This window comes from Talpa europaea (genome assembly GCF_964194135.1).
Source record: "Talpa europaea genome assembly, chromosome: 12".
Taxonomy (NCBI): domain Eukaryota; kingdom Metazoa; phylum Chordata; class Mammalia; order Eulipotyphla; family Talpidae; genus Talpa; species Talpa europaea.
Genome location: NC_140079.1, coordinates 90804131 through 90828448, shown reverse-complemented (window position 1 = coordinate 90828448; position 24318 = coordinate 90804131). Strand labels below are relative to the sequence as shown.

Genomic DNA, 24318 nt, shown 5'->3' with positions numbered 1-24318 from the left:
TGGTGATTTGGTGGTGAGACAGGTAAGGAGAGAATGACAAAGAATGCAGTTGTTAGACCTGCATTTTTACATGAGAGATGGTAGAAACAGTAGTACTTTATAAACTGTGGCTTTGAAATGATCCATTCATTAAAGTCAGCAAATAAAAATAGCAGTGAAACAAAGACATAATAACTGGTTGTTAAATGAACTCTACGTCCTTTGAAAAAAGGATGATTAAGGGAGCAAATACGTAAATAAGTACACAACCTGCTATTTAAGATTTTGCTGAGTAGAATGTTGGGAGGAATTAAATTGTATAAAAATGTAGTTGGATCTTAAAATACTTCGTGTAGTAAATCTCTAAATGTATTTTTAAAATTACAGCATTTGAAGAACCTCTTCTTGAATTAGCAGAATCAAATTGGAATTCTATTTTTAAAATCACTCCTCATCTATCTTTAAAGTATGGCTTTATCCAAAATGTAATTTTGTGTACTATACAGAGAAATTGTCCAGAAGATCTAGACCAAGGATTTCAGTAATTGTAAAAGGAAGTAAGGTTGGCAGTCAGATTAATTTTAAAAATTGCTTTGTAACAGAATTAGGAATGTTTTGTAACAGAATTAGGAATGTTTTGTAACAGAATTAAAATAGTGTTACAGCATTCTTTCAAATTAAGTTTCTAAACCCCTGAAAAAATTATTTTAGTATTTCCTCTCCAAAGTAGCTATTTGTGGGGAGTGTGCCACTTGTGTGTTTCTGAGACCTCTTTGTTGATGTTTCTAAAGATTTAACTCTCAAATATTGAAGGAAACTTAAGCTTTCATGAAAATATTCCTAAATAGTAAATTTGAACACAGCTATGAATCAGACCTGGTTCATTTCCTAATCCAACTTTATTCTAGCTAGTACCTAGTAATTTAACCTGGCTGGATTATTTTGAGAATTAAACAAACATCTGTGCAGTACTTAAGACCATGACTTGTACTAGGTAAACACTCAGAATACAGTGGCAGCTGTTACTATTTCTCCTTTCACCTCCTTCAGATTTATGGGTGTTGGAGAAAGAAAAATGTATTATGAGTGCCCTTGATTTTAATGTTAAGTTTTAAGTAGCGCTTAGGACAAAACTAGATTTACCTAAATCAAAACATTTTAGATCCTGGTTGGGAGGTGAGAAAGCAAGCTGCCGAGTGCCTGCTCGTGCAGTGGCGGAAGATTCAACTTCTCATTTGTTTGCTACCCCAGCCCTTGCCTTCAATACCTCTGCCTCAATGAAAATTTCTGTATCCTTTGGAGATTCTTGCCTGACTGAAGCAACAGACAACAATCTGCAGTTGTAGTACAGCTAACTAGCCAAAACCTTTTGGAAGAACATCTGGATGTACTTTTAATTTTTAAAGTCTATAATTTTTAGGTCATTAAATTTCTTTAGTCCTAAATTACTGGTTTTAGTTCTCTCCCTTAGCTGTGCCCATCCATTTTAATAGCTGTATACTTTTATCCAGAAAATACAATGTATGTAGTTGGCAATCAATAAAAATAATCATTATCAAAGAAACTATTGGAGTTTCCCCTTATCTTCAAGTTTTCATAATATAATCATTATACCAAACATACATGCACTTATATATATCCATATACACAAGTGTAATTTTTCTTTATTGTGACTACTCAAGTGCATTAAGTAATAGAAGTTATGATCTGTGTCTATATTTTGGCAATATCATGGATAAGCTGCTGAAACTTAGAATTTAAAGAGAAGTTCTTAACATCAAGCGCACACAGTTAATACTCTAAATATCCGAAGGGTATTTGAAACATTTTTTTAAAGATTTGCTTATTTATATACAAGAACTGGGATGCAGGCCAGAGGTGTAGGGGGTGAGAGGATTCACCAGAGACAGAGCAGGGAACAGAACAGGCAGACTGACAAATACACTGCTGAGGGAAGTAGTGGGCGAGACAGGAGAGGTCTGCTGTGCCACGTGGGTCAGCTCCCTGGCTGGGGATCAAACTCATGTCTCAGTGGCTGGCGATATAGCTTGATAGCTCTGTCTTTAACCCCTGCCTCACCAGGGAGGCTGTATTCAAAACATTTCTAAAACATCTTTTTTCATTTATATTGTACATAATCTTAGTTATATTTTTCATTTCTCTCTAAGACTTTACTTTCCAAAAGGTGATGTGGGTTACATGTCTCGTGTTTTACACTCACCCCACTTGGGGCTTCCCACTGCCATGCACCTGGGCAGGCACCCGGGCTCTGGGTGTTGTGTCCTTTGCCCTTTTACAATATTCATGTTTTCATGTTTTTAGTCATAAAAGGCCAGTTGTTTAGTGTACGTTCCTGGCATTTTAAATTACTCCAAGTTGAAAAGTGTGCTTCCCCTGGGCTGTGAGGTACATGTACTATTCATCACATGAAACAGTGTTGCCTGTTACCCTTTGAGTTGACATCTGTAGTCTTCTGGCCTTACCTGTCTAGGGAGAAAGCTGTAACATTTTAAGGTCATACATATTATCATAGAACTTACGGTTTGAGGAACTTCTCTTTTCTGCATTCTTTCCTGTATTATTTTTTTCCTTTCCTGTTTTAAAACATTTACCTCTCCTTTCATTTTGTCACCGGAATGTAGTTTGGCAGTCAATATCCTTGACGCTTTAGACACTTAAATCTTTGGACAGAAAATGCTGTTGCATTCTGAAAGCTTCTGAAACTGTTATTTGGACCCCTTGTAGAAATTTCTACATCATTAGGTTACTGAGCAGCTTTACACATAAATTAAAATGATGGTCACGTGGTAGGATAGGAGCCTCGTTCAAAGTGGGTTGAGAAATGACTAGCAGGACATGACTAGGAAGCGGCAGAATTTTGCTTGGGGAAGGAGAGAAGGGGCTCGCCTCAATGGTGATGAGTCGTGAAGAGGGAGCGGTTGACAGCAAACCGAGAGAAGAGATTCTGACGGAGCAAGGATTCTGATGAGACCGAACAGGAGCGTGGCATGGCAGAGGGATAGACTGAAAAAGGAAAGATACAAGAAGAAAGGATACGAGGACCACACAGGTAATGTTAGAGGTGGTTAGGTCTGAAATTTGAGGAGAGAGAAGGCTGAGATAACTGCCTCCGGGACTAGGAGAGAAAGAGCTGGCTGGAAAAACAAAGATTCCCCAGATATAAACAGGGCCTGACTAGGCTTGTAGGGCCTAAGTGTTTTAATGACAGCAGTCTTGCGGTTACACATTTTTTCTAGCAGAATTTAGCAGCTTGGGTGGAGATGTGGGAGGAGCCCATTGTATTGATGCGGGGTTGGGCTTTGTCCCACAAGACCTCAGCGCCACACAAGACTAATAAACACGGTGGTCTGGGAGATCCTGAAGCCAAACATGTCTCTGTTTTAATCCTGGCTTCACCACTTAATGATTTAGGCAGATTACATAACCTTCTCTAAGCTTCAATTTCCTGATAATAACCATATCTAATCATATCAGTACCCTAATCGTCACTCCATATCTCTTTCAGTGATGAGAATTAAATGAGATGAACAAGTTTCTTAACACTCACTACATGTTGATAAGTAGCATCTCCTATTATTAGTGGCTCAGTTCTGTCACTTAATAGCTGAGTGACCTCGGGCTGTTTCTTTTTCATCTGTAAAAAGGAGGTTACAGTACTTGTTGGGAGTATCCAGTTGGGTATCCTTTGAAGGAAAAAACCCACACACCCAGCACTATGCCTGACAGATAGATACTTTTTGCCACTCAGTAAATGCAAATGAAAGCAGAATCTAGGGGGGACTCCCTGGTGGCAGAGGTTAAAGTCTCAGTGCTGTCAAGCTATCACCAGCCACAGAGGTGAGAGTTTGATCCCTGGCCAGGATCAAACCCACATGGCATAGCAGACCTCTCCTGTCTCGCTCGCCGCTCCCCTCAGCAGTGTATTTCAGTAGATCTGCCTGTCCTGCTCCCTACTCTGTCTCTGGTGAATCCTCTCACCCCCCGCAGCTCTGGTCTACACCCCTGTTCTTATATGCATAAATAAGTAAATTTTTAAAAGAAAAAAGCAGAATCTAGGGGGCATTTTTAGAAAATTAGATTGGAAAATCGGGGGAAATTCTGGCCTTTGTCTTATAATCAGTACAGAGCCTTTAAAGGTTCATGAGCAGTGGAATAACACGCGTGTTCAGAAATAACACTTTCCAGGAGTGCTCTGGGATGCGTGGTCACAGCTAGAGATCACTTCTTCAGAGAGGCCTTTTCTGAGCACCCTGAGGGTCTAGAAGGTGCGTGTGGGAGCTCCCCAGAACCCCTCCCTATACCACTTCCTCCAACACTTACAACTGCTTGCGATGACCTTGTTAATTTTTTTTACTTTTTCCCTCACTAAAACGCACTTAATGAGAAAATGGATGTTGTCTGTTTTACTTCTGTGTTCCAGAATTCAGAATAGGGCAGCACATAGAAGACTTGGGTAAAAGTATGTTGAATGGATGAAATACAAGGAGGGACTGCGTGGAGTGAGACTACTTAGGAAACTATTAGAATAATTTCAACATTAGGCTGTAAAGATGTAGACAGGACTGATAGCTGTGGATATGGAAGGAACAAGAAGAATTACAAAGAAAGAATGACTCGAACATGTTAGGAGGGACAAAGTGTGGCAAACAACTAGGCTCACAGGTCTAGAACATGAGGTCATAGAGTAGGGAGATTGGAGGGTCGGGCCCAATCGCTCATACACTCCCTGTGCTCCTTCTCAAATCCTTGCTGCCTTGGGTAGCATAGTCCAGCTAATTATGTTCTTTATGCAAAAAATAATGATAGGACTATTGATGATTGAGTCGTTTCTAATTGAAAACAGCATACTGCCCGACAATAATTAAAAATGCAGCCTTGGAAATTTATTAAATGCAAAGTTTTTCATCTAATCCTATGATGTTTTCTTTAAAAAAAAAATATTTATTTATTTATGCATACAAGAGCTGGGGTACAGGCCAGAGGTGTGGGGTGTGAGAGGATCCACCAGAGACAGAGTGGGAAACAGAACAGTCAGACTGACTGTACACTGCTGAGGGGAGCAGCGGGCGAGTCAGGAGAGGTCTGCTGTGCCACATGGGTATCTCCCTGGCGGGGGGAATCGAACTCATGCTGCAGTGGCTGTGGATTGCTAAATAGGTTGCGTCTTAACCCTTGCGCCACCTGATGTAGGCCCCTGATGTTTTCTTCTAACTCCCTTAGGCCGTTAGGTGGTTTTCACAGTACTTAGAAGTACACATTGTTCCTGAGGACAAATTAATTAAGTAGAAATTTAAAGTTTTGTTTTCAGTGACCTTTGGTGGTACACAGCATTCTAATGGTTGACTGCAGTCATACATTTGCATCCCTGGCCTCACTGTCATCTGATTTATACCACAAGGCTTACTTTTCTTACATATGTAACTTTACATTGCTCATGTGGACACTTATCTCAGCACACAGTCCTGCTTTGTCTTACATATTTTATCATTATCCATGAATATTTACTGAACACCTCTTTTATTCCAGCCTTCATGCTACATGTCCTGGGGGTTACCTAGAAAAGTCTGAAAATTACAGTTCAGTAATTAAAAAATGAAAAAGGACCAACATAATTTCCTCCTCCTATCCCATCCAGAGATGGCTGTGTTTTTATTTAAGATCAGCTTTCCCCTCCCAACCATAGAGTAAACTGGATATTTGTTATTTCTAGGTTTTAGGTGCAGAATCTGAAAGAAAGTCTAGGAGGTAATGTGAAACTGACAGTTGAGCTTGTAATCAAGGAACTTGCCTCAAATATATGATCAGTTTAGGTAAGTTTGAAAAGTTCTGAAATGTTAACTGTATAAAATAACATAGAAAATAGTTCTATCGAAAACAGCCCATTGAAGGATATGTGTTTCGTGATCTGGTCCCAAGTTAAATAGCCAGCAGTATTTTGTTAGCGTTGCTGGCATACCCTCTCAGTCTTAATCACTAATTTATTAAGAACTTCTGCATGCCAGGCATTGTTCTAAGGTTTTATAAGAACAAACTGGTTTAATCTTCCCAGAAGCCCCGTGAAGTGTAGGTACTCTTCATTAATCTCCACTTTATACATGAAGAAAGTGAGGTACAGCTTAGTCTTTTATTTAACTTTAGTATACTTGACAGTGTGTGGTGGTTTTGTTCTGTAAAGTACGGCGAATGCTGTATTAGTAAATACTGGACAGTTGCCCCCAGGGAAAATACAGCAGTAGGCTCCTAGGAGCCCCTGGTCAGTCACATGTTGTCAGCTGATCATACATAATTAATTTTATGTTTTAAGGTTTTAGTTTTTTTCTTAATTCTAGTATTCATACACTATTTTAAACGGTTTTATATAGTTGTAAATACTTTCTCCCAATCTCATAATGTTTTTCAAACTAATTTTCGGTATTTATGGTTTCTTTTGTCGTAAAGATGTTGAAAATTTTGTGCATTTTTTTTTCTTTAGGGTTTAAGGTTTTGTGCCCTAGTTTGAAAGGACTTTCTTATTCTGCGTTTATAGTTCTCTTTTTTACATTTAGCTTTGTAAAACATCTTGAATTTATTTTTTTTCATAATTTTAAATAATTAGCTTTATTTTTCCCCAGCTGTAGTCTATTGCCAGTGCTGTTTATTGACTAACACATTTTTTCCCAGCTGCTTTGAATTGCCACCTTCACCATATTCTGAATTCCTATACATACTAGATTGAAGGGTATGAACATTTTTAAAGGTTTTAATATGTGTTGCCAAATTACCCTAAGGAATGTATATAGTAAGTTATCCTACTGGAGAATATTTTACTGCATTCCTCAATCTGTTTTGTTTTTTAAATAAATTTAGTTGTTGCCAAGTTAATAGCCAAAAAATATTAATGTTGTTTTGGCTTGCATTTCTTCACTAGCAAGGGTAACTTTTTTAAAACTTAAACTTTTAATGTTTTGCCATCTTTTATGAATTGCCTATTCATATTCTTTGTCCATCTTTCAATTTTGGTATTTGATTTCAGCAAAAGACTTGTTATATATAAAGAACATTACCCCTATGTTTTCTTGCTGGAAGAAACAAGTTTTACTGTTCCCATTTACATTTAAATCCTTAATCTTTTGCATTCATTTTTTGCTTGTGGCATAACATAGGGATCCAGTTTTATTTTTTTGCATATGGAACCAGTTTTCCCAATATGTATTGAAGTGACTGTCCTTTTCCCACTGTGTGTATTTGACTCCCTTGTCAAAGCCCTGTTTAGTGTTTATGTGTGGATTTATTCTGGGCTCCAGATTCTGTTCCATTAGTCTAGGTATCTGTTTTTATGCCAGTACCATACTGTTTTGATTATAACTTTGCCATATAGTTTGAAAAGAAGCTGCTGCTTCTTTCAAGATTACTTTGACTATTTGGAGTCTTTTGTGATTTCATATAAATTCTAGAAGTGTCTTTTCTATATCTGTAAAAAGTGCCATTGGAATTTTAGTATGGATTGCACTTCATATGCAGATCACTGTGGGTAACAGGAACATTTTTGACAGTATTAGTTTTTCCTAATCTGAAAATGCAGAGTAAAACCGCAATGAAATATCACCTCACACCTGTTAGAATGACTATAATCAAAAAGACAACAGATAGCCAGTGTTGATGAGGATGTGGAGGAAAGGAAATCTCTACCCTGTTGCTTGAAATGTAAATGGATACAACCGTTAATGAAAGTGTACGGCAGCACCTCAAAAAATTAAAATTAAAACTGCCATATGATGTAGTAACCCCACTTCTAAGTATACCCATAGGAAAGAAATCAGTATTTTGAAAAATACCTGTACTCCCATATTCACTACTGTAGCATTACTTATAGCCAAGATATAGAAACAACCCAAGTAGCAGTCAGTAGACAAATACATAAAGAAAATGTGTATATGGACAGTGGAATATTATTCAACCTGAAAAGGAAGGAAATCCTGGCATTTGCAACACAGATGAACACAGAGGGCATTATGCTAAGTGAAAAAAGCCAGACGGAGGAAGTCAGATACAGTATGGTGTCACTTACATGTGGGATCTAAAAAATTGAATGCATAGAAGCAGCAGAATGGTGGTTGCCAGGGGCTTGAAATCACTTTGTCTGGTGGGAAACATAATGGGAATAGGGAGATGTTCTTGTCTCACCCGCTGCTCCGAGCCTCAACAGTGTATTTCAGTAGATCTGCCTGTTCTGCTCCCCACTCTGTCTCTGGTGAATCCTCTCACCCCCCCACTCCTCCGCACCTCTGGCCTGCATCCCAGTTCTTGTGTGCATACATAAATAAATCTTTAAAAAAAAAAAAAAAGAAATAGGGAGATGTTGATGAAAGGGTATAAATTTCAATTATAAGAGGAAAATGTTCTGATTATCTAATAGACAGTATGTTGACTAAGGTTTATAATGCTGTATACTTAAAATTTGCTAAGAGATATAAAGCTATATACTTAAAATTTGCTAAGAGATCACACACAAAAGTAACTGAGACAATGGATGTTGATTAACTTGAAAGTGGTAATCATTTTACAATGTATACACATATTAAATCATCAAACATAAAATATATACAATTTTATTTGTCAGTTATACCTCAGTAAATCTGGAAAAAGAACATTGGTTATTGAGGGCATATTATGTGTTGGATATTGACTACTCCTTGGCAGACTTTCATCGTGAGCCGTCAGGAATCTCCTTATGCACCCCTCTACAAGTGAAAGTTTATTACTCTGCTGTCCTGTCTGATGGAGTTCCTTATTGCCTAAGTTTCAATTTAGGATTGTGACAGTAAAGTATGCCCCCGTTGCTGCTAAATTGTCATGCAAAGATAAATTGAGAAACTGGACTCTGTCAAAATTTAAAACATTTGTCCTTCAAAAGCCAGTTAAGAAAATCTGATGGAGCTGGGGGAGAGGCAACACTGACTGCAGAGGAGCGTGAGGAAACTTTGTGATAAGAAGCACATTCTGTATTATCACCAAGATAGCTGCATACCTTTGTCAAGATTCACTGAATTGTGCACATAAAAACGGCATCCAAATTATAGCACAATAAAACTAAATAATTCTGAGTGTTTTCAGGAGCCCTTTAGAAAATAGTTGACCCTTAAACAACTTGGAGGTTAGGACTGCCGACGTCTTGGACCGTGGAAAATCCACGTACCATTTATAGTTGGCTCTGCATACATCGCCTCCACCTCGGATTCCACTGACAGGCGTGGCTGTTGGTGGAAGCTGTGCATGCAGAACCCCTGGATGGAGACGTCCACACATAAGTGGGCCCAGGCAGTCCTACCCGTAGTGTTCAAGGGTTAATTGTCCTTTGTAGAGTGGGGCAGTAAACCTAAAGAAGTCATTTCTTGCTCAAAATTGCATGAATAGTGTGCCTGGAGGGAGGGTGCGTATCTCCAGATTCTGTGTCTCACTGGGCTGCCCAATTCTCTTGGCATTAGATCATATCCTGCTTCGTACCACACTTTTTAACTTTCCATGAATGTGCATCTTGGCTCCCTGTATATATTACAAGCTCAGGAAATAGAGGGATCAGGTCTGTGTTCTTCTTTATAATCCCCACATTGTATTGCACAGAGTGTGTGCTCAGTATTTGCTGAATGAATGAAAGCTTGGTGTAGAGCAGCGTAATGACCAGACTTGGACAGAAAATTCAGGAATATCTCCTGGCATCGTGCCAGGCTCCTCAAATTCAACAGAGACTTTCTTTAACATACGGTTTCTTTAGACCACCATGTCCTTGCTCAGGAGATCCCATCTACCACAAATGTAAGCTCATTAGTGGGGGATTGATTTTATGTATTTCTGTAAAGTTAAGGTAGTGTTTTCTGATGTTGAGAATTGAGGGAGGTATCACCTTACATCTTCAATCTGAAGCCAAATGTAACTACAGTGAAAATACAAGCTCCTCTTCAAGACTAAGTGGAAGAGCAGCTGTCAGAATCAGAACTGTTCTTTCTCCAGGGCCCTCTGCTCTTACACCCATTCCCTCCTGTAGTTGAGGGACCATCCTAATGGCACAGAATACTCTCCCTTCTCATTTAAACTTGCTTTTCTCACATTTGCAGGACTAAACTCATACTACTCTAATTCATTTTAACTCTGCATAAATTGAACACAAATTTGAGGTTTTTTCATCTAAACCCATGAAAGCAAGGAGCTGAAAGATAAGCACAGTAAATTTAAGAGGAAAATTAAAATCCCACAGGGTATGTTTACTTTCTTACAGTACAGCCTTCCAGTGAAATAGGACCAGATATCTCACTAACAGCACTTATCAAGTTGTTGCTCTACCAGACGTCTGTTTTAAGTGCTTTACATACATTCCCTCTCTTAAGCCGCACAACACTATGAGGTCATTTTGTTGTTTCCCTTATTTACAGTTAAGGAAACTGAGGCACACAGAGGTTAAGTAATTGGCCTGAACTCTCACTACCAGTAAATGGTGGGCCTTGGATCTGCATCAGATTCTAGAGCCTGAATTCTAGCCACTGTGATACATCGTCTCCCAGTTAGGTCGATGGGTAATTGACTAAATAGTTCAGGATTTGATTCTATATCAGAGGATTACTGTACTTATTAAAAAGAGATGATTTAGCATTGTTTAATAGCGGAATATCAACTCGCTGAACAGTTATTTTGACAGACCTAAAGATTATACAATAGAACCATTGTTCTACAATAGAAACCCTTGTTTCCCTTGGGAAAGTCACTTATTTATTTTGACATGCTCTGTAAGTGCCTAGCTAAGGAGGTAGTGGTGCACATTGTCTGGATTTTGCAAATAGGACAAATATGAGTGCCATTGTGATGTTGGAGAGTTGGCTAAAAATAACCAGGGTTCCTTGGAGAGGACACGAGAGCTTGAAGCAGGAAATCTTTGTTCTTGAGACAAATTGGGATATTTCTTTAAGGAGGATGAGCTGGGATTGGGTTATTCCTTGAACATTTATGGGAAGTGTTAAGAGTGGCTGGTAGGGAGGAGCCTGTATTTTAGAGTGAGAACTCACTCCTGTGCACTGACAGAAGGACCCAAAGACAGAGTCTCCCACTTCGTATGTTGTTTTGATCTTCAGTGACTCACCCTCACTGTGCTCACGAAGTTGTGATGGAATCTGCTCTGATATGAATCTGAATGTTCTGGAGGTTGTTTAGGAACACTTCTCATTTCTTCTACTGGGTGAATGGTGTGCAGGAAGTCAGCACCCGGTGGTTTAGGAAGGAGGAATGGAGAACCTGGGTGTTGGGCCCCACACTGCTAGGCACTTCTTACCTCTCTGAACCTCTTTTCCTCCAAACCCGGGATTGTCTCCGACATCCCTTCCACCTCTGTTATGACTGAGGGCCTTGGGCCTCTAGTGTTGCGTGTTGAAAGTGATCCTTATCTGCTGCATTACTTGTTTACTTCTTAATCATTGTCTGTGAATTAACCTTTTCTGTGATTGAAGGCCATGGAATAAATAATATTCAGCCTTCTCGTTAAAATATTTTTGCAAATAATTCTGCAGTACGTTTTTTGCCTACAAAGATGATTTGACCTGTCAAATGTGTTTGCTTCTATTCTCTTTATCATGATCATCTATCTTAAGCCAGTTGACTCCTACATATAAAACTTGGAAATTAATCTCTCGGTGAGATAAGCATCAAACCTATTCTGGGTTTGTTCTGTCCAGTCAAGGAAGAAACAGTAAGTCTCCTGGTATGATTGATAGACTTCCTCCATGGTAGCCTAACTGAAATGAAGTGGAAAATGCAGACACAGTAACTTAAATTCCATTTTAGTACCAATTTACTTTAGTTTACCCTAATTATTCTGACATTCTCTAATTTCTTTTTGATCAGAGAATATGCTTAAATTTATGCATGATTATAAGATTTAACAATGTGTAATATAAACGCAATTAGATTAATTTTTTGATATTCTATATATTATTTTAGAATTTTAAAATACGAAGTGAATGAATGCCCTTTTTTTCTTGAAAAGACAGAATAATGTGAATTTATTCAGATAAATCAGAATAAAAAGTAAAAGAATTCTCAATCCTATTCCCACTCCATCCATCTCCAGGCCTCATCCAGAGAAGTCCACTCGTAGCAGTGTGACAGAAAACCTTGCATTATTTTTCATATCTTGTATGGAGAATTTAAAAACTGTGGCAGGCTTTTCTTAAATGACTTTTTCATGCATTACATGTTAAGAACGTCAGTGAGGGGGAGAGTAATAGGACAGTTTCTGGTGCCATATTGCACTGTAATTGTCAATAAAGCAGAATTTTAAATAGAGATCCACTGCTAGTTTATGATAATGTCTTTATAGAATTAGACCCAAGGCTAGGTTTATGGAACAAAAACTGATAGAATAAACTATAATGAGAAGACATGTTAGGTGTGGTTTAATCAATTTAAAATGAAATATGACCTCTGAATTGTTGTACTTACAGCAGCTGATAATAGTTTATTTTAAATAGGAATAAACAATAGGATTTAAGGGAAACGTAAAATCAAACTAAAGAGGAAGTTTAATCATCATTTTTCTTTACTTGCTATCTAACAAAATACTTTGTGATTTCATTCAATTAGCAACGCATTCTCAATTCTAGTGTTCCCCACTTTGCAAATTCTGTACAATCTTTCCCCCAAGCTTTTATGTCAGCTTGTCTGAACTTGCCTCCTGCTCAGGCTTTCCACCTGAGTGACACACTAAAGCAGTTGGGCAGAGAACAGCCTGAGCAACCATCAAATTTCAGCCTTTTTATTTTGGAAAGTGAGTTCATGAATTTACTATTGTGTTAAATTATTGTGTCTACTACTTTCCTATATGTATTTTTTAACGAAAACAAAAAAATTGAATTTCCTTAAAAACATGTATTATGTAGTGCTCACAGTCCCATTGCTCTATTGATATGATCTCATTGTATTAAATGTTCACAAAAACCTACATGAGAGGTCATATTTATGTTCCGGCTAAGTCAGAGTAGGGAGATTAAGTAACTTGACCAAGTGTGGCAAAGCTGAGATTCAAATTGTGACATTTTGGGTCTAGCATTTGGGGTATCAAAGTATCAAGGGCTTCTGAAAATTTGCCCCTCCTTAAATGCAATGAAAACTGTCAGATCAGCCTCTTCAGAACTCTGGAAAATAAGGCTTATTAGACAACTCAAGGAGTGTTTAAGAAAGTCATCTGACAGTGGTACAAGCAGTGAGCTTTGTGGAAGGTGAATGTGCAGGTCACCTTCCCCTCTCCCCAGCTGATGACCTTGTAGCTGTGACAGCTGTGAAAAACAGCAGCATAGAGACCACTGGAGGAGCAAAAGGTTTGGTGCTTCTGACAACCCATCCTCAGAGTTACTGAATCTGTCTGAAAATCTCTTTATTTGACCAGATCATGAGCTTATTTTGTCCTATCCCCAGGGCATTTGTTAAAAACTATCAGCAGTTGTTGTTTAACATTTTAAGTACCTGACTTGGTCTTCCATTGAAGCCAAAACCATAAAGGAAAAAACAGGGCACAGGCTGCCTGCAAGAGTCTTGGAAAAACTTCAGTATATTCCTAGGAATTAGACAACCATGTACATTCAGGGCTATCCATAAGCCAAGAAAGACCTGTAGTCCCTAATCTCTTACCCCTACCTGATCTTGAGGTTCAGTGCAAGCAAGAAATGAGTGCTAACACAGAGTTGTAAATTGCCTGCTGGAGCATTGAAAATATACAACAGACAGAGCCCCTCAACAAGGGCTGAGAGAAATAACGATTCAAGGCATTTATAGAACTCTCCTTCCAGCCATGAACAGGATGCTAAGCTAATGGAGAGAGACTTCAGAGGTCACACAAAACAGTAAACGCAAACTTCACACAACTATTCCAGAAAAATCAGTAAACTGTAAAAACAACAAACCCTGGGGAAGGGGAGAATATGATTTCCATAGTTGTCAGATTATTTTAAATTTTTAAATACTTTGTAAAATTTTGTATTACTTTATATTTTAATTTTTGAACTAAAAATAGCAACACAAAGAAACAAGATGGCCTTTGATCATAAAAAAATAAAAGCAGTCAATGGAAACTGCCCAGGCAGAAGCCCAGACTAGACTTACTAGACAAAGAGTTGAAGTCAGCTATTACAAATTTGTTCCCAAAATAAAGGAAACCACATATAAGGAATTAAGGGAAAATAAGAAAACAATGTTTCCCATGCAGACTATTCAGACTATTTAATAAGGTGAAATTATAAAAAGGAAATGGAAGTTCTCAAATTGAAAAGTACAGTAAATAGAATGAAAATATAGCAAAAAAATCAAACTTGAAAACAGACCTATTGGAATGATTAATCTGGACAACAGAAAGAAAAAATAATCAAAAATAGAGCACGTGGAACATTTTTCAGTGTTCCAGCATACATTTATTGGGAATCCCAGGAGGGGGGAGAGAAAAAAGAGGCAGAGGGTATATTTGAAAAAATAATGACAAAATCTCTACTAATTCAATGTAAAATTTTAATCTGCATGTTGCAGAATCTCAACAAATTACAAGTAGGGTAGACTCAAAGTATCCCACACCTAAGACATCATAGTCAAGTAATCCAAAATCAAAAACAATCTTGAAAACCACAGGAAAATGAATCCTGATAGACAAAGGAGCCTCAATACCATTAAGAACTGGCCTCTCATCAGGAACCTTAAAGGCCAGCGAGCAGTGCTGCAACAGTCAGAACGCACGGGACAGCCTGCCAGCTTAGAATTCTGTGCCCAGCAAAACTGCCCCTTTGAAAACAAAGGAGCTTGGCAACTTAAACAGCATTAGCATGGCCACGTAGAGACTTTTCTTTCAGTGGGAAGAACCAGATTCTAAAAACAAAAGATGTTACTTTTTCCCATAGGGGGAAATTTAAAAAAGGAGAAACTAAGACTGCTTAAGATAAACCAAAATGAAAAAATCCATCCTGAGCAGATCTGTCCTATCAGAAAAATTGAAAGGAGTCTTCAGACTGAAATAAAAGGACACGAGGCAGTTTTGAATCCACATGAAGTAGAGCCCCAGTAAGATAACTACACAGGAGAACATGAATATAAAAGCAGTATTTGTGTGTTTGACCTTATGACTCAAATAAAACGATTGTAAAACTGTCTTGATGAGTTCATGGTATATGAGTTAAATCTGCATGATAATAGTCCAGAAGGAAAGAAGAGCACAGAGGGAATATTGGAGGAGCGGTGTTTTGGTACACTTTTAAAACTAAGTTGGTAAAGGTACGCTGTTGGAGTTGGGTTTTTTTGTTTGTTTGTTTGTTTTTGAGATAAAATTCGCCATTTTCCAGTGTACGGTCCCCTGACGGTCTAGTCTCTCTGTTATGTAACCACCACCAATCTCTGTTCTGGAATATTTGCATCACCCCATAAAGATGAGACCTCAATCCCCCATTTCCTCCTCCTTCAGCTCCTGGCGTCCACAAACCTTTTTGTCTAGGGCTGTGCCTTTTCTGTACATCTCATATCAATTGGATAATATGTTATGTGACCTTTTGTGTCTAGCTCCTTTTACTCACCACAGTGTTCTCCAGGCCCATCCAGATTGTAGCGAGTATCAGTTCTTTTTTAAAAATTCCTGAATAATATTTATTCCATTGTGTTTTTTTAAATGGCTGGTGGGTATTTGTGGGTTGTTTCCACTTTTTGTGTAAAAATGTGTTGTTTCAACTCCGCGGGGCGCACTGCAGTGCAGTTCAGTTCTGGCACTGAACACCTGGAGGTAGCATGGACCCCACAAGTTAAAGACTCAGACCTCCATAAGACTGCCCCAAACTCAGACCCTGCCACAAGCTTGGGGGGTTCCTCCAGGGTACCCACATTTCTGACCAGCTAAAAATTGGGAGTTCCTCATGGACTGCCCCAGCCCCCAGATTTAATAAAAAGACAAAAAACTTGTAGTGTTTTCATGGAGACTGTGAGGCATACAGGACACACTCTTAACCCAGAATAGAGGTGTAAGGGGTTGCCAAAGAAGACTCCCTAGAAGTGACTGCAACTGGAATCTGGAGTCACAGGTAGTAGCGAGGAGCAGTTTGGAGAAGAGTAGCTTAGGCAGAGGGAGTAGCGTATATGAAGGCTTGATGTGTGTGTGAGTTTAAGAATTTGAGCATCAAATATGAAAAGGAGAAAAAGCAGAAGCATCTTTACCTTTATAGGCCATTTGAGTCTGGAAGAAAAATCAAATGCAAGAAAGATCCATAAAGACACCAGATGTTGATGAAGGCAGAGGAAAAGTGTGGAAAATGGAAAAGGAAAAACTAAAAGAGGCACAAGGAAAAGCAGTAAAACACGGAAAGAGTCTCCCACACCTAAGGAAATGTGTTTGTAGTGGGCCGAAGAGCATGTGAGACTTAGAGAAATGGAGTCAGGAGCTGCTGACGGAGAGGCCGAGCAGGCAGACACCAGTGTGGTGATGCTGAGGGGTGGGGGACGGGGCGCAGCGGGGGCGGCTTCGTTTTATGTCAGGGGAGATGAGCATATTCAAACACTTTTGCATTCCAGTGTGGAAAATAATGTTGGGGGCCTCCCCAGTGGCGCAGCGGTTGAGCAGTGGGTTGTGAAGCTGCCCGCACCTCTGCAGCACCGGTTCGATCCGCGCCGGTTCGATTCCCGGCTGCTTCCCGGCCACCGGAGGAGGGTCCCACGTGGCGCACAGACCTCTCCTGCCGCCCGCTGCTCCCCTCAGCAGTGTGCCTCGGTCCTTCTGCCTGCTCTGCTCCCCGCTCTGGCTCTGGTGAATTCTCGCACCCTCCCGCGCGTCTGACTGTACCCAGTGCTTGTATAAATAAATAAATAAATAAATAAATAAATAAATAAATAAATAAATAAATAAATAATAAAATCTTAAAAAAAAAAATAATGTTGGGCAAGGAAGTAAGAGGGGGTCCTCCCTAGTGGTGGAAGGGTTTAAGCACCGCACCTTGAAGCAATCTGCAGCCTCTGTGGCTCCAGTTCAATCCCCGGCCAGCCAGGGAGAAACCCACATGGCACAGCAGACCTCTCCTGTCTCACCCGCTGCTCCCCTCAGCAGTGTGTTACAGTCAGTCTGCCTGTTCTGCTCCCCACTCTGTCCCTGGTGGATCCTCTGGTTGACACCCCCCCCCAATCTCTGGCCTTTACCCCAGCTCTCGTATGCATAAATAAATCTTTAAAAAGAAAAAAATTAGGTGTATATATCCTAAATTAAAAAAAAAAAATGAGAGGGGGTGGGGTCTACAACAGGACAAGCCGGACTGGAATGAACGCAACAGATGGGTTGCAGGTTGGCTGACAGGATGACCTGTGTTGCTCTGCGTAGTGACACAGGCACCTACTGAAAGTGAGAAGTGGGGGCGCTGCTGATACTTGGCGCGAGTGGGCAAACCTGAAATAGCCACGGCAGGAATGGCCGAGCTCGGACTTAGAGAAACTCAGGTGGTCTCTGCGCGGTCCTCCTGGTCCTGAGGTTGAGATTTAGGGTGTGCAGTGGCATCCCCGGCTCTGAGGCAGGATTTCCTGGGTCACCACTCGGTGTCAGGGTTATGGCTCTTGCCAGGTGAGGGTTGTAGCACAATGGCTCCAGGGCTCTGGTCTGGGTAGGGGAGGGAGTAAAGACAGCAGGACAGTGTTGCAGAGAAGTAGGAGCCACTGAGTGCGTGCTGAGAGCTGGAAGAACAGGTGAGAGGAAGGCGGGGGAGAGGCTGGTGGACCCTAGTGATGGGCCTAAACCTATTGTCTTACTCAGGTTTTCAGACACTGGGATTAATCAAGGTTGCTTGTTTCGCCTGTTCACTCTAGTTCACTGTACGCATCCGTATCTTGTGGTAGAACCCCAAAGCATAGCTAATCAAAACTCACCACCATCAGTGCTTCTAGAGGAAAAAAATGAATATGTGACGTTTTCTAGGTACCTATAGATGTGCTTGTGCTACTCATTGCCAGGGTATGACTGACCCCGGGAAGTGCCTGTCACTTGGGGCTACCTTGGGGCTACCTTGGGGCTCCCTTCTAATCCCCTAACCTTACCCATCCCATGATTCTCCAAAATCTCAGCCAACCTGTCAGTGAAACAGGAAACTCCATTATTTCAGTTAAATTGGAAAACCCCCTTGCTGGGGTGCAGACCCTGTTGGGAAGAGCTCGCTAAAGGTCTGTGTTGGGGTGGGGCGCACGGTTTCCCTGGAGCCTGGGGGCGTCTTGGCACTAGAGACCCACAGCAGGGATGACACTCCCCAAAGCTGACAGCCTGAGCCCATGAGATGAAAAGCATTGTGAATCGGGGGAGAAAACCTGAGAAGGTGGGAGAGGCCAGAGCAAATGCTAACCTCTCCGTTTTTGCTCACGTTTTTGCTCACGTTCAATGGTGTGCGTGGGGAAGCCCTCCCGCGGCTGAGGCGGCAGCGCTTGCCCTGGTGATGGGCTCTGACAGATGCAGTGGGTGTGCGCACGTCTCTGCTTTCTAACCCCTCCGTGTCAGGTTCCTGTGACACAGCTTTTCCATGTAGTAATGACATGCCTTCTAATCACCCTCGTTGTGGCGGCAGCCGCGCTCACACGGCGTGTTTGGCAGCGTCTGCATCTGCGCGTGATGAGTGTCAAAAGCCTCTTTAGTTAAGATCCCCACTCAGCGGGGTAGGACTCATTATGCCTCCCTTTTGTGTGCGATGCTACACAGGTGAGATACTGAGAGGCACGTGGGATGCTATAGTTCCCAGTTTGATTTCCTTTTTTCTATTGTGTGCAAGTCTTTTATTTGGCTGATTGGTTACCTAGGAAACAGCTGCAGGGTAAAGATGGATTGGTGTTTGGGGAATGGAATTACAGGCCCCTTCAAGAGGCAAAAGATCTGTTGGATAAAAGAAAAATGAGTGAGTGACTGAGCTTATGCATCTCGCTTGCTTCAGGAGCTCACACTAAGACAGTTTTATAGGCCAACCAATTTAATGCAGCGTGATTTTTAATTTAGCTTGTTTTTAATTCATTTAAGTTCACCAAATGCTTATTAATTCCTGCTTTGTGTCCACTGCTGCAGGCCATTCTGGGGTTTCCAGTGGGGTAGGAGGTTCCATTCCCTCCTGAAAAGCTCATTTTTTGTTTGGGGTTAAAAGAAACTGCCTTAAAATTGGGTCTGTGATTGTGTGTCCCTACTAAGTGCCTTCAGAGAATATAGAGGGTATTGAGAGAACGCTGGGTAGGGAATGAAGTGGAGACAAAAGGAAATGGATGCTTGGGAGGAAATAGGGGTCAGTGACTGGAAGTGCATCTGCATCGAAGTCAAATTGAGTGATGGATTTGAAGCTATAGACAGGAGATAATTCTTTGAGGGAAATTCAGAATCTAAAGACCTGGTAAAAGTTGGCATACTACCGGTATCTAAATTTACAAGACTTAGCAACTTACCTTTCTAGAACCCTCCCCTCCAGATTGCTTATAGAAAATACATGACTACGATATAAATTATGTTGACTGAGCTTCTTACTCAAGAAAATGAATTGTAGTGACATCATTAACTGACCACTGTTTGCACTAGTCCCTGTACAGGTTATTTAAAGAAAGTCCATTGTCACTGAAAGTGAAATCTGTGACTCCAGCAGTGCTCAGCACGGGAGAGACGCTGAGGAGTGCACTTAGGAATCGTCTTACATCCAGTGCTCCTTCGGCTGTCCTTTAGCATTAGCTTTCTTTTCTTCCAGAATGTAGCTGCTGAATATTTGGTCTTAGTTTGTGGTGAAACGGACTTTTGTAAAAACAGGGGCATAACTGGCTTTTCAAGGCTGAATCTTTGTCCAGTTGCCTCCATTTGGTTTATAGGAGGTGTGTGTATCATTTTCATCATTTGCTCTGCTTGTGTTCACTTAGCCAATCAGGGGAGGAGGGAAAAACGATCTACAGAAAGCTTAACAATCCACAGAAAATTCAGTTAGGGGAGCTCAAATGCTGCTTGCCCTGTCCACAGACAGAAAGTAAGAGAGGCATCGTAGGGTATTCACAAAAAATGTTGATGGAGGGCCTCCCTGGTGGCCTAGGGGTTAAGTCTCAGCACTATCACCACTAAGACCTGAGTTCGATTCCCAACCAGGGAGCCGACTCACATGGCGCAGCAGACCTCTCCTGTCTCCCCTGCTGCTCCCCTCAGCAGTGGATTTCAGTGGATCCGCCTGTTCAGCTCCCCACTCTGTCTCTGACGAATCCTCTCATTCCCTACACCTCTGGCCTGCACCCCAGCTCTTCTGCATAAAAAAATAATATATTTTTTTTCCTGAAGATTTTAGTAATGATTTATTGAACCTACAGTTTTAAATATTTGAGAAAAAATAATTCTCAAATGTAAATCTAAGTCCACGAGCACTACCAGTGAAACTTTCTTTGTACTTTAAGTTGTGAAGAAAGTTGGTGTGTATTCAGAATCCACAATATTGCACTTTGTCGGGGTCTTTCATTGCCTGTTGTCTGTTCTTACAGTTTTATAAACAGGGTAGTGACTGCGGAGGGCAATTTGTTAGACATCTTCTGTGGATGGATCAGGAATAGCTTCCTGTTGGGAGTTCTTGAGCTCTGCTGTGAATGCCTTCTTTGTGTCAAAAAATTACAATAAAATGCTTTATCATAAGGTACCTCCTCTCCCTGAAGTTTTCAAGGAAACTTTTTAGACTTTCCAATTTAAGAACAATTGTGCAACCCCTCCTGCCCCTTCACTCCCACCCTCTCCCCTTTTCTGGTGTCAAGCAGTGACCAAAACACTTTAAAGGTTAGCAATTGAGTGTCAAATAATTGAGTGTCAAAAACTTGAACTAATTTACTTCTCTTTGGCCTGTGAAGTCACTCAGTTCCAAGCAGCAGCCAGAAGGAAGAGTGTGAAGGTTTGCTCACTTTCTGTCCCTCTTCCACCCCTACCTGTCTCCACCCTGTCCCCAGAGGGGACCCTGCAGTGATAGTGCTGTTTGCACACATCGCAGAGATCACAAGATGGGCCTAATTATTAGATGACTTGAGAGAAAAAGCCACAACTTGCTTACTTGAGCATTTTCTTCCATTCTCCTGATGAAGTTCCAGTTAGCATTAGAGGGGGGAAAAAGACAATTTTGAGAGCAGATCTGACTTTCCATTTTACTTTTGTTGAACACTTGCTTTGTTTCTAAAAATGTACCAGTAGCAAAACACAAGCTGCAGGGAAGTCCACTCCCTCAGCATCCCCTCCCCACACTTACACCTCTTAGGGGATCCAGCCCTGCTCCTCCACTGAGGCAGCTCCCAGAAGGCCCTGAGGATTTTACTGACTGTCTTCAGGAAAGGCACTGGTTTGTGGCTCCTACTGGCTGTGACTTTAACATCATTGTCTTGTTCATATTGAGGAAATAACTAAGACCAAAAAAGATAAAAAATCCGTTACATTTTCAGTGGCTTTAGAAATTTTTTTCTCCTCCTTTTGGCAATTGTCTTCCCTTTGCAGTTGCTCTGAAAGGGGAAAAAAAAAACAAAGCAAAGGAGCAACAAAACAGAAGCCAAGCACTCCCTCAGACTCTGACTGCAAAGCTGAGGTTCCAGAGGGAGGGTGAGGTGTGGGCAGGGACTGTGGGGAAGGATCACGGTGCTCTGGGGGTGGCGCTGGGGGTGGCGTGTGAGCCTAAAACCCGCAGTGATGTAACAGGGTGACCTCAATTTTAAAAGGGAGGGTAAAAAGCATCTACTCAAAAGCAACAGTCTTCTAAGTCAGGAAGAGGATAAAATAATTATTCTTTCACCTCCCTCATCTAAGGTTCTGCAGATGAATTCACCTAGATTTGATAGAGAGGTTCCTTGGCTTTGACATGTTCCTTGGGTTTACATGTTCATGTGAAAGTGGCACTTGATGCCTTATACAAATCACTTTGATGTTATTTAAGCAGGGAAGGGGGCACAATAAAAGTCACCACTAATGCCTCTCTGCTTTGCTGCTGAAGCCACCAGTGACAGCTCGGCAGCAGAAACATGGGCGTGTTGTACAGAAACTGTTGAGTTCACCAAATCAGGGGACCTGCTGGTTATTCCAACAGTTTCCTGAATATAGCTGGAAAGTAGTTAATGATATTTAAATATTCTTAGACCTTTTCACTTTCATAACATTCTGGTTCCAGTATTTAATCCACTTATTTTACTTGCATATTATGATTAGGTGTGTAGTTCAAGTTTGCCTTCATTTTTTTTTGGAAAGCATTTTTCTCCTCAACCAAAATAAAAGAATATACAATGATTAGATCTGGGAATAGGAAAGTTCCAGTTCTTCCTGCTAGTGTGTAACTCAGCAAGTTCAGGAACCTTATCTATCTTGTTTTTCTCTGGAGCCTAGAACAGTATTTGACACAGGTACTCAGAAAAGCATTTGTGCAGTAATGTCTGAACGAGCTGTGCTTTATATAGCCTTCGTGAGTTGATTTTTTTTTTTTTTAGTTCACTTGATGTGTTAAGCCAAGTAGCACTACAAAGTGATCCTCAGCAGAATGCGGGGAAGTAGGATTCAGTGGCATTAAGTTCGCTGGGAGGAGTACGATTTAAGGACCACACTGGCGGTGGAGGGGGCTGACCCCTGGGCGTGCCAACACACTAAATGCTCCACCTTTCGCATCTCTCCAGGAGCACTCACCGTGGGCCTCGTGCGACAGTGTCAGACAATCCACGGACGAGACCGGACGTGCATCCCACCTCGACTTCCCCCCGAGTGGGTCACTACACTGTTTTTTATCATCATGGGAATCATTTCATTGACTGTCACTTGTGGTTTGCTGGTGGCTTCCCACTGGCGAAGAGAAGCTACAAAATATGCTCGGTGGATAGCGTTCACTGGAAGTAAGTAGCCCATGCTTGCCCGGTTGGTCTAGAAGGCACCCAGCTGGTGTTTTTATGAAGTGAATCAAGATCAGTTGTCAGGACGCCTGTCACCCAGAGCGCCACTGGCGTGGCCGTCACACAGACTGCACAGTCCCACCGGTTCTTCAGAATTTCACCTGGAGACCAGGATGTCAAAGCTTGAATTGCTTTTGTATAAAATGTTATTTCAATGAATTATTTTTCTCACGTTGTGGCATGAAAGTTCCAGGTCTATGACTCAGAACTACCCCCCTAACCTGAGTCTTTTTCTCTTCTTGAGGGTTTTGGTATCTTCTATCCAATAAATATGAATCTAGATGAAAATATAGCAGAATATAAATTAGATGAACATGGTGATTTAACTTCTAATGTCACTGATTTTGAGTGTCTGCTGTGAGTTATGTAACCACTGAAAAAATCAACACATTTGGTTATTTAACAGTTGTTTCTCAACATTTCTTATTTCATTAAGTTATGCCTAAGGGTATGATATAGGTATATATTACACATTCTCTGGTACTTTGCAAAATTGGTTTAATTCCAGAGCACATCAAAGGCTTATTGCGAGTTAAAAGAAGCAAAAATGCACACGAAAGATAATTCTGCTTTCTTGCTTTTTTCTGTCTAAAGCAGTTTTGCCCCTCCGGGAACATTTGTCAATGTCTAAAAACATTTTGATTGTCACAACTAGGGGGGGTGCTACTGGCATCTAGTAAACAGAGGCCAGGAAGGCTGGTAAAATCTTCCAAATGCACAGGACAGCCCCCACAGCAGAGGTGTATCTGGTCTGAAATGGCAATGGGGTGCTGTTGGGACACCCTGCTCCGCAGGTCAGAGAGCATGTCAGGAGAGCATGTCAGGAGAGCGACATGCCAGTACTCTGGGGTCTGACTTCTGATTTGGTGCTTTAAAATCCTATCAGGTTTGCCTAAGTTTTAATAAATTAATGTTATAACTTAGCTTACTTCCATTTAAAAGTGGTATGATAGGGACAAGCAGAAACCTATGTATTCCCATTCATGTTAAAACTCATGTTAAAACCCTTAAAGACTATAGGGACCCATTTCTCCCTGTCTCGCTCTCTGAAACTCTTTTATGTTTGTGTTTCTGGCTGCTTTCTTTTTGTCTCCATATCTCCCTTAATTTAAAATTTTAAATCAAGTTTGCCTTTGACATAAAAAGTCTCCACCCTTGTTAAGAAAAGTGAAAGAAGCCGATGGTCTGGTTGGAGTCAGATCCCCAGAAAGCTCTGGTGGAGACAGTCAGGGCGGGGGTACACAACGCTGCGGGGAGCAGGGCCCACCCGGAGCTAAAAAAGAATCCAAATCTGTGTCTTCAGTGCAGGGACATCATGTATTCAGATAGACTTTCTGGAAGTAAAATATAATCAAAGAAGGCTTTAATTTCTGGATTTAGTTGCAATCTAAGAATGCATGTGTGCCCTGA

The 24318-nt window shown here is 40.9% G+C and overlaps 1 protein-coding gene across 2 annotated transcripts in view; it reads left to right on the top strand.

Moving 5' to 3' along the window:
* Nucleotides 1-24318, top strand: part of MOSMO (modulator of smoothened) — a gene marked incomplete at both ends in the record, with an annotated part of 42593 nt that overhangs the window by 14924 nt on the left and 3351 nt on the right. Inside the window, one exon of one of the 2 annotated variants that reach the window (XM_084250427.1) lies at nt 22639-22851. In XM_084250427.1, coding sequence (XP_084106553.1) covers nt 22639-22851 — 213 coding nt within the window. Of the gene's footprint in view, nt 1-22638; nt 22860-24318 lie in introns of those variants that run through there. The other variant, XM_084250428.1, reaches the window with a different exon arrangement.